The sequence below is a fragment of the Agrilus planipennis genome, unplaced genomic scaffold, assembly GCF_000699045.2.
Source record: "Agrilus planipennis isolate EAB-ADULT unplaced genomic scaffold, Apla_2.0 scaffold163, whole genome shotgun sequence".
NCBI classification, from domain to species: Eukaryota; Metazoa; Arthropoda; class Insecta; order Coleoptera; family Buprestidae; genus Agrilus; species Agrilus planipennis.
This window is the reverse complement of record NW_020438898.1, coordinates 632,540-643,038: the sequence shown is the minus strand read 5'-3', so window position 1 is coordinate 643,038 and position 10,499 is coordinate 632,540. Positions and strand designations below refer to the sequence as shown.

The following is a 10,499-nucleotide window of genomic DNA, read 5'->3' as shown; positions in this document are numbered from 1 at the left end:
GGTAATGTATGAATGCAAAACAATTTGAAAAATTCCCTGTTGAGCACCTTAGGAACCTACATAAGTCTACCTGTTAAATGTGATTTTTTGTGTGATAGCGCTAGGGGGAGTAACTATCGTCTATTTAAACTTTTCGGGAAAGAACCTAAAATAGGATTTGCTTAATATTACATTATCTATTAATACTACAGTATTAATGCATACTGTGCCTACATACGTATATAGATTATCATAATAAACTATTAGAATATTCCCTCTTTTATTCATTTATCCCTATTTAACTGAAATATAATTACAGCTTAGTAATGATTCAGGAAATATTTTTGTAGATAAATCTGGAGGCATTTTCAAAATAACCAGACAATTATTATCAACTAAATGAAGTTAGTGCTGTAATAATTTGAGTAGTTTCACCTACTTTAAAGAACTCAACCCTTAAATGTTCTAACATTTACTATAGTTTTGCTGATCAGAAAAAAAGGACAAGGGGTATTCTAAGGGATTATAATAAAGTAATTATCAAAAAGTATTTAAAACAATTTTTTCTTGCAATAAAAGATTACCTATAATTCGTATAGATTTTATTTAAAAAAACCTAATTTATTTTTTAAAGCAATCAAAAGTTATTAAACTTCGCAACATTAATAAGATACGTTAAAAGAGAGCTCATAAATTACTTTTTAATTTTGATGACATTTGGATAAAGAATTAGGACACTGAATTCATGAAACATTTGAAGTTTTTCTTGTAACGGAACCAATCGCCAGTGCGCGTAATCCTTAATTAAATATTAAATGCGACCTTTCATTGCACAAACTACAGCCTACATTAGATTCGTGTAAACTATAATTCAGTCGATACCCCAGGTGTTCATATCAACCCTCTTTATATTAATATCATGATCTACATAACTTTAATAGAATTTTTGAGATGCTTTATAAGTAACAAAAATGAACTTATTACCGTTATTAGCGGAAAATGTCCGGATATGGCTTCGTTTTTCTTCTGTTATTAGTGATTTCTGTTAGTGGTGACAATTTTCCATCCCTTTTAGATGTTAATGCGACCCTCGGTAAGAAACCGTACTTATTTCGATATTACCGTTTGCTCAAGTTTGTGAAATCTTCAGCGATCATAATTGATCGAGAATATATGGATGAGAAATATGATGAAGTAAAAGATGCCATTGTAGAACATATAGCTACAGTACAAAGAGAAATATTAAAGCATGGTGGGGTTAATGTACAGTACTACTCTTGGACGACGATAAATATTAAAGGTAAAGGTTTTACCCAACAAACGCCCTTGTTAGAAGTACTTTTTCTTTTAGATATTACCGCAGTTTTAAGTATTGCATCGTGCGACGATACTTGGAAAATTTTCGAACTTGCTTACAGGGAAAATGCTCTTCACATGGCAATTACAGGTAGAGACTTCTAACAACAATATTTTGCAATAACTTGTTCTACACTACAACGCTTGTTATTATAGAATCAGATTGCCCTCGATTGCCCTCAGATAGGGCTGTCGTTGTTCCTCTGGTAGACAATGGTCGGGAAGTGCCTCAGATGATTTTAGATCTACGTGTTGTAAAATCTTACAAATGGCAGTCTATTACAATGATATACGACAGAAGTTTAGGTACTTTTTTTACCGTAATTAGAAATCGATTGCAAAATTTCCTGTTACGTTTTTGAAGGGCGAGATTTAGTAGAAAAGGTTGTAAAATCACTAACGCCACAATCAACATCAAAATTCCAAGATAACGGGGCATCAGTAAGCTTAGTAAGCCTGTTTTCGAACACTTCTCTGCTAAATATTAGACCTTATTTACAAAATGTATTGTCAACGATTCCCGTGAAAAGTTCTGGCATGAATTTTTTGGTTGTTATTAAACGAGATTACGTAGAAATAATGATGGAAATGGCGAGGAGATTGAAACTTACCCACCCAAGAAATCAATGGTTGTATGTAATCTCCGATCAACTTAGAAGCAATATCAGCTCGGTGAAGACCTTATTTTCAGAAGGTGATAATATTTCGTTCATATATAATACCACAAAATCTGGATCATCTTGCAAGGTCTGCATCTTTTCTTAATGAATTAATAATTGTTTCGATGCAATCAAGTCAATTGTAATTGTAACAGTTTAGGTAATTTTACATATTACACTTTTGTCTTCAATAGGAAGGACTATTGTGCCATGTCAAAGAAATGATTAACGGGTTTGTAAAATCGTTAGATCTGGCTGTAATGGACGAAGCAGAATTGTTCAGTCAAGTATCTGACGAAGAATGGGAAGCTATAAGACAAACCAAAGCAGATAGAAGTGACTTCCTATTGCGTGGTTTGGAGGTAGTACCAGAACGTACTTAAAAATATTTAAACATTCTTCGAAAATTCGCTTCGACTTTTGACGAAGTTTCATTGCAATCTTTTCTAGAGTCATTTGCGTCACTATGGTGAATGTGGGAATTGTACAGCGTGGAAAATAGAAGCTGGAGAGACTTGGGGGGTTGAATACACCGGGTCCTACGCCTTAGATTACAAATTAATCGATGTAGGTGTATGGTCACCCAGCAAAGGTGCCATTTTGACTGATGTTCTTTTTCCGCACGTTGAACATGGTTTTCGGCGAAAAAATTTACCGGTAGTTTCATTTCATGTAAGTTACAGACTTGTAATAATATTTTATATTGATGAACCATTTCTTTTTAGAATCCACCTTGGCAAATCCTTACGCTGAATGATACAGGAGCGGTTTTAGCTTACGAAGGTTTAGTTTTCGACATTTTAGAGGAAATAGCGAACAATTTAAATTTCACCTTCACCGTTCAAGTGCCTTCAGAGTTAGTATTAAAGAATCTTTCGGCCATCTCCAGAAATTCCAGCGATGGTCACAACCACAGGAGGGAATTATCCAATGTTTTGACCAACGTCTTGCCACGACCAATAGTGAAACTGATCAAAAGCAAGTCTGTTATCATGGCCGCATGCGGATTCACCATTAAACAAGAACATAAAAGAGTTGTTAACTTTACAATTCCCATAAACATCCAAAGCTACACGTTTCTGGTAGCAAGACCAAAGGAACTAAGCAGAGCGTTGCTCTTTATGTCACCATTTACGGAAAATGTGAGTATTGTTACCCCCCTTATAGTCTTGATTTGGCGCATTGACTTTTTGGGAAATTATTATTTTTAAATAATTTTTTTTTCGTTAAATATTTTAAAGACCTGGTTGTGTTTGGGGTTGGCCATTATAAGTATGGGTCCAGTGTTGTTTGCTGTAAATAGACTAAGTCCTGTGTATGAGTATAAGGGAATAGAAATGAGAGGAGGGTTGTACTCCATACAAAACTGCGTCTGGTATATGTACGGTGCACTGTTGCAACAAGGTAACACAAAGTTTCATTTAAATAAATGTATATTATTATTCTGAAAAGTTACCTATTTCATAAAAAAATATTTACAATAATACAATACTTTTTGTACAAGGATTAGTCGAAGATTGCTCACAACAATTCTGATGAATTAATAGAAAGATTAGCGTAGCTAGTTATGTAAATTAATCAGATACAAGATACTGTCTCATTTTATTATAATTCAATGAGGTTACACGGTTGTTTTTTACGTGTAGAGGCACACGTTTCTATATTGTTTTTGTTTTACTATTACGTTAATACATTTTCCATTTTTATCCATATTTATGAACAACGTGGAATAGGAAAATCACATTCGACAACAAAATTTCCAATTTTTTAACCATTATTGTGATTAATAAATTTTATATTTCTATAACTGAAAATAACGTAATTCCAATGAACATAGTGAAAACATATTTGGTGGCAAAATTGTTTACAATTTGTATGGATTATATAAAAAGAAATAATCTTAAACTTCATTAAAACTCTTTACTCTACTTTGATTTGTACTTTTATAGTAAGATCCTGGGCAGAGATTTAGAGCTTTGTGCTTTAAAATCCACTACCAATTCGTGCTATAGTGATTTGTAACATGTTCTCCAAAAAAGTATTTCAAGCCGTTTCAATAAAAACTTAATTAAAAAGTTAAGTAGTAGAAACGCAATAAAACAATTAAAATGAACGAAGATATTTACTTAACTGTCTTCATTAATTGTTATATTTGATTTTGATATCTCTATCAAAAAAGTTTTAATAACTTTAAGCCTTTCTAATGTAGTTGAAGTAATTGAAGTTTGGAGTGAATTTAATTATTTTTTGATGTAATTGNTGAAAATAACGTAATTCCAATGAACATAGTGAAAACATATTTGGTGGCAAAATTGTTTACAATTTGTATGGATTATATAAAAAGAAATAATCTTAAACTTCATTAAAACTCTATACTCGACTTTTAATTGGACTTATTGTAGTAAGATCCTGGGCAGGGTTTTAGAGTTTTGTGCTTTAAAATCCACTTCCAATTCGTACAATAATGATTTGTAACATGTTCTCCAAAAGAGGACTTCAAGCCGTTTCAATAAAAACTTAAATTACTACTAAAGTCGATAATAACAATGGGTAATTAAAAAGCTAAGTAGTAGAAACGCGATAAAACAATTAAACAATTGAAATGAACGAAGATGTTTACTTAACTGTCTTCATTAATTGTTATATTTGATTTTGATATCTTCATCAAAAGAATTTTAATAACTTTAAGCCTTCCTAATGTAGTTGAAGCCATTTAATTATTTTTTGATGTAATGGGTAATTCGAAATTCTTTTGTATCAAAATATAATTTGGCTTCGATAAGGACCAAACCTCTTCAACTAAGGCATGAGGATTAGGTGTTTAAAGCCCTTTTGATGAATTATTATAGATTATGCATTATTCTTTCGGTAAAATTTATCTAGGCGGCATGCATCTTCCATTTGCCGATAGTGCTAGAATTGTGGTAGGCACTTGGTGGATTGTGGTGCTCATTGTGGCCACAACGTATTGCGGAAGTCTTGTAGCTTTTCTCACTTTCCCCAAAATGGACATCCCTATGAACAGCATTGACGATGTAATAGCCCGAAAAGATACAATCACGTGGAGCGTTGTAAGAGACAGTTACATGGATGAACAATTGAAAGTATTTTAGAAATAAAGTTCACAACCACCCGGATGAGTGTCATTTCTTTACTTTCAGGCGTCGTACGAAAACAATTACAAAATACTGAGCAGAGGGATGAAATACTCGAGATATGACCATAACATGGTAGTTGACGTCGCCAAGGGAAAGCATGTTCATTTTGATTGGCAAACACGCTTACATTTCCATATGCAAAATTATTTCGAAATAACTGGACGGTGTGATTTAACACTTGGTACTTTTCCCTTTAATAGACGATAATTTTTTTTAATTAGCTAAATACGAGCCAACAAAATTATACTCAATTCTTTGCACAAATATTGCTATCTGTTCTTATAGAAACAATTTCAGGGACTGAGGTATATTTTGAGGAACAAATTGGGATAGCAGTTCCGCCTGGAACTCCATATTTGAGTATGCTCAATTTTCAGTTAAGTAAATCGTTAATCAAAACAGTTAAAAATACATTATGATAAACGTCTAATCCACTTTCGAATTTAAAATAACTCATTTCTTCTTTAGAATAAAACGATTACATCAAATGGGTCTGATTGAAAAGTGGTTTAAAAGTTATCTTCCCAAAAAAAATCGATGTTTTAAGACAAGGCGGTTCACGGAAGTTACAAACCATACGGTCAGTTTGGATGATATGCAAGGAAGTTTCTTTGTTCTTTTACTAGGTAAGAAAATTGTGTTTCAGTTTACGGAAATTAAATCCAATTTTTAAATGATATTCTCTAATATCTTTTTTATAATGATTACTCGAATTTTGTATCTTCAAATGTAGTTTGTGTTTTAAATTATGAAAGGTTTCACCCTTGCTTGCTTCTGGCTCTTCGGGGAAAAACTGTGGCATAGAAGAAAACGCACTACCCAATTATCAACTACAACCCCCCAATATCTCTCATAGAAAACATTAGGTACTACTTGAATTGCAATGTATTTGTAGTATCCAAATAAAAATAAATAAATAATCTACTAATATCATGTTTTCTTTTCTTCTCCTTTTCCGTTCACAATATACATATAGATGAGTACATTATTATAATTAATTAATTGTAAACAATATTATTAAATATAGATACATATCTCTTTATATAAAGCAAATAAAATCAGCAATGATGTAACGAAGCGAAATGATTTTTATCCTTAAATGTAGGACCCCATGCACCATGGTCATTTCCCTTCTTCGATGCATTCTCCTTATCATATTTTATTTGATTATCGCTACCCCTGAAAATTAAATTCAATAATATTTACGAAAATAATGCAATTGTAGAAACGCCCTGTAGATTATTGTCCTTTGTTAAAATTCACTTACTTATTGGTTGTTTTCCAAGGAGCGGCCTGTTCCTTGGTTTCAATTTGACCTTTAGCAGTTCCTTGAGCCATTTTGTTCTGGAGTATAAACTTTTTAAGGGACGTGATGTATCTGGGTGAGAACTTTTAGTTCCAAACGGTTTCCCGAATTCCCTCTTCTGCTTCCTTTTCTTACGTAGAGATTATCCCACCTGATTAAAATTATTTAAATTAAAATGGAATAGACTTATCATAAACAGCTGTCTGTCTTTCTGGGGTTCAAATTTGTTTAATTTATTTTTGCGTAAATTGGGTAAAGTTTAGCGCAAAGTTGAATCCATATTTATGATATTAAAAATATGCGAAATAATATAATACGTATTAGATACGTTATCCTTGAAGAAATTCCATTGAAAATGCCGTTAGCAAAATTCTTTGCCTGACGATTACTTGGACTACTTTGACTTGACGGATTTTATCTTTAATTGATGATGTTAAAAAATAATATACCTGGGTACGGTAGTGAATTCCAATGATCTCCTGTATGCTGCAGCTCTCGTGTTCATTGACACATATGTGTAATATTTTTTGTGAAAATTCGAACTTCTTCTTACCGCCTTTCTCACTTGACTCGTAACGCAAAAGAATCGCAACTGGTCGGACAAGACCAGCTCGTTATTATTATATATAAGTTTATTTAAATGACGTCAGACTTTACAATGTTGGATGGTAGGAAAAATGGAAAAACAAGAAATCATCTGTATTTATTAACATTAACCGTGTGGTCTTTATACATAATAAAAAAATTTGCATTGACACCAGACCAGGAAACAAGTACTTATTAACAGTAATAAATATTAATGAAGATGCAAGTTAGTGGCATTCCTTAGCTTAAGCAAAAGTTAAAAGACTTTAATGCCAAACTCGTCAAAAAAATACAGTGTGCAAAGTTAAAACTGCACCTGCTTTTCTCGTAACAAAATTTTAAATATTTTCATTTAAGAATAATGAGGTAACTGACATGAAGAAGATTGAAAACTTTCTAATTATACAAAGATAATACAAAAGTAGGTAATCTGCGAAATCCCCCGATTCAATAGACTATTTTACTTTTTTATTTGTTAACTTACAATACAGAAATAACTTTATCTAGAATCATTTGTGTTAAATATGCATTACTGCACAAATAAATAGTTGTTTTTTTGTAAATCCGGATGATGAAAGAAAATGAAAGATTTCATCAGCTAAAAACTCATTTAAATAATAATTTCAATTAATATTCATACAATCCGGTTTTACAAATGTTTCTAACGTGTATTTTACCATAAGAAAAAGAGTTTCACACTTCAGGAGTTAGATACACAGTCACACGTTTGTAATAATATTGTTTAGCGAAAAGGAAAATGAAAACAACTTTCTTAGGCCATCAAAAATAACTAAAATAAATAGGATGCATAATTTAATCAAAATAGCCGTGATTTTTTCAAAATTTCGAAGGGTAACTATAAACAGTAATAATACAATAGTTAGTCAAAATCCACGTCACGTTAAAAACTCAAAATTATTCATGTGGTGAGCGAAAAAGAAGAAAAATGTTAATGAACTGTTCAAAAATTCTCATTAAAAATTCAAAGCTTGCACTATTACTACGGAAAATTGTTGGATTGAAAAATTGTCGGAATCTTTGTGCTGGCGCGGATTTGTGTTCAGACGAAAGGGTGAGAATTTTATTCTCTCAAAAACGGCATTCCTTTAATTAATTCAACCCTCTTACAGAAAGGGCTTGTATTGGGAGTGTACATAGGCGATGGAGGAGAACCCTGTTTGACGCCCACCGCTAAAAAATTTAACGATTGCGTCAATGGCAAATTGCTTGAAGTTTATAAAAGGTGAAACAGTAGATAACAACTAGCATTTTTACTATCATTACATTTTATATCGGGTAGGTGTTGTGCAAGACCACTTCAAGTAGGGGACGGCTGTGTGTTTAACAATTTAGGCCAAGAGTTCTATGCGGTGGCATTGGTAGGACTGGGGAGTCAAAACCTTTGCTACAACGAGCTCGAAGTTATTGACGAAGGCACCGAAGCCGTTAGACAGGCGGCAGCGGTAGGATCTCAATCGCTTATTAAAAGGAATTGCACCAGGGTCCTGGTGGAAGGACTTGGACATCCTGAACAGGCGGCCGAAGGAAGTGCTCTGGCACTATGGCGGTATCAAGAGAACAAGCAACGCAAAGATTGGTGGACCATTCCGTCGTTAGAACTGTACGAAGATCCCGACACTCAGAGCTTTCAAAGAGGATTGTTTAAAGCCGAATGTCAGAATTTGGCGAGGAGATTGTCGGACACGCCCGCAAACCAAATGACACCCTTACATTTTGCCCAGGAAGCAGTCAACGAACTTTGCCCTTGCGGAATAAAGGTAAAACATTTTTCATCCACCGGAACGAGTTCCTTTCGCATAAACTGCACACCATAGTCTTCCATTCGGAGATCTATGATGGATATTAGTTTCAAAATCAAAATTGTGTTGATAGGTTGAAGTTCACGATAAAGATTGGATAGAAGCGCGAAAGATGAACGCATTTCTGACGGTTGCCAGGGGTTCGTGTGAACCCCCCATATTCCTAGAAATGAATTACTGTGGAGAACCGAGAGGGGTGAAACCGATCATGATTGTGGCGAAGGGAGTAACGTACGACAGCGGTGGATTATGTCTGAAGCCGAAACATAAAATGTCTAAATACAAAGGTGACGTGTCAGGAGCAGCCGCTGTAGTTGGCGCTATGAAAGCTGCAGCAGCCCTAAGTTTACCCCTAAACATTACCGGTCTCATTCCCCTGTGTGAAAACATGCCCAGCGGGATGGCCATGAAGTCTGGAGATATAGTGTGCGCATTAAACAGCAAATCCATCGAGATAGAAGATTGTGATAACGAAGGTAGACTTCTGCTGGTTGACGCATTCGTTTGGGGACAAAATTTTTACAAGCCGCGTCTTATAATCGACGTGGCCACTCTTACCTTTGGGGTCAAGAAGGGGCTCGGATCTGGAGCTACTGGAGTTTTCGTCAATTCAGAAACTTTGTGGAGCCAGGTAAACAAAAAATAAACATTTGCTTCTAATTATGTTCACCTCTGAGCGAATTTTTGATTCAGGTAAGAAAAGCGTCGGTGATATCTGGAGATAGAGTTTGGCGTCTGCCGCTGTGGAAAGCGTTCACGGACAAGGTCACTAACTACAGGTCACACGACGTTAACAACAAAGGCTACGGCCGGGGTTCGGCATGTTTGGGTGCGGCGTTCCTTCAGGAGTTCATCCAATGCGTGGATTGGATACATTTTGATACGACCGGAACGGGGCTGGTTTCTCTTAATAAAGTTGTACCCTATTTAACAAAGGGTAGGATGACCGGCAGACCGACACGTACATTGATCCAACTCCTCTATCAGCTCGCCTGTCCTGCGATAGCAAATCGCGAAGTCTCTTGTTAAAAGACGTACCTGCCTACAAGAAGAATTGTGATCGTTATGTGTCTACTAGTTCATGACTCTTGAAGGGTGTGTTGTAAATTTATTTGGGGTGAGAGCGCGATTCTGGTTCATTTTCGGTTTTGTTTTTTGTGCACTGTGCCGACTTTTTTAAAATTCGAATGTATTTATATCAGAGATGCAAGTTCAAACTACCTTCATGAATTCAAGGGGATTCCTTCGACTCTATTTTGGACAGGCTGGTCACCTGTCAACTCATTCCCTTATCCAAAGGGCGTGAGACTTAGTGATTATTCTTATTTCAATAAGTAAAATGGTTGCATCAGTTTATCTCTTGATACTACAACGCATTTCATCGCGCAAAACTTTTGTATTTTTCAAAAACCTCATACGTTAATTCATTACCTAAGCAAATTTTATCAAGTGTCTAAGTATTATTTACATTTATACCTTTATAATATATTGATAGTACTATTTATTATATGGACTATTTAAGATTTTTAATAAATTTATGACAAATGTATCAATCAGTATTTACTTCAAACACGTTTTTTTGAGACAGTACCTTTTTTGTTAGAAAATGTCCCTTTTATAATGTCCCTCATAAGAA

General features: G+C 34.3%; 2 protein-coding genes across 4 annotated transcripts; both read left to right on the top strand.

Annotated features, from left to right (window-relative positions):
• The first annotated feature begins 954 nt into the window (after positions 1-954).
• LOC108739100 (ionotropic receptor 93a) lies at positions 955-6,029 on the top strand. Of its 3 annotated transcripts, XM_025973219.1 has the most exons (14): positions 955-1,072; positions 1,130-1,279; positions 1,331-1,426; positions 1,492-1,641; positions 1,700-2,082; positions 2,189-2,356; positions 2,445-2,666; positions 2,720-3,136; positions 3,236-3,398; positions 4,878-5,098; positions 5,156-5,333; positions 5,450-5,528; positions 5,621-5,778; positions 5,908-6,029. In XM_025973219.1, the coding sequence occupies exons 1-14, from the start codon at positions 979-981 to the stop codon at positions 6,006-6,008; spliced, it is 2,580 nt and encodes an 859-aa protein (XP_025829004.1). In that variant the 5' UTR covers positions 955-978; the 3' UTR covers positions 6,009-6,029. The 3 variants fall into 3 exon arrangements, with proteins under 3 accessions (XP_025829004.1, XP_018328320.1, XP_025829003.1); XM_018472818.1 differs by having other exon boundaries at positions 955-1,426; XM_025973218.1 differs by lacking the exon at positions 5,908-6,029 and having other exon boundaries at positions 955-1,426; positions 5,621-5,888.
• Positions 6,030-7,874: 1,845 nt separating this feature from the next.
• On the top strand, positions 7,875-10,389 carry LOC108739133 (cytosol aminopeptidase-like). Its single transcript, XM_018472873.1, has 5 exons — positions 7,875-8,115; positions 8,174-8,286; positions 8,344-8,821; positions 8,937-9,494; positions 9,557-10,389. The coding sequence occupies exons 1-5, from the start codon at positions 7,990-7,992 to the stop codon at positions 9,890-9,892; spliced, it is 1,611 nt and encodes a 536-aa protein (XP_018328375.1). The 5' UTR covers positions 7,875-7,989; the 3' UTR covers positions 9,893-10,389.
• Positions 10,390-10,499: the final 110 nt, after the last annotated feature.

Coding starts and splice junctions, on each gene's coding strand:
- LOC108739133 (XM_018472873.1), top strand. CDS start 7,990: ATGTTAATGAACTGTTCAAAAATTCTCATTAAAAATTCAAAGCTTGCA. Junction 8,287..8,343: donor TTGCTTGAAGTTTATAAAAG/GTGAAACAGTAG, acceptor TATATCGGGTAG/GTGTTGTGCAAGACCACTTC. Junction 9,495..9,556: donor CAGAAACTTTGTGGAGCCAG/GTAAACAAAAAA, acceptor TTTTTGATTCAG/GTAAGAAAAGCGTCGGTGAT.
- LOC108739100 (XM_018472818.1), top strand. CDS start 979: ATGTCCGGATATGGCTTCGTTTTTCTTCTGTTATTAGTGATTTCTGTT. Junction 3,137..3,235: donor TGTCACCATTTACGGAAAAT/GTGAGTATTGTT, acceptor AATATTTTAAAG/ACCTGGTTGTGTTTGGGGTT. Junction 5,099..5,155: donor ACATGGATGAACAATTGAAA/GTATTTTAGAAA, acceptor CTTTACTTTCAG/GCGTCGTACGAAAACAATTA.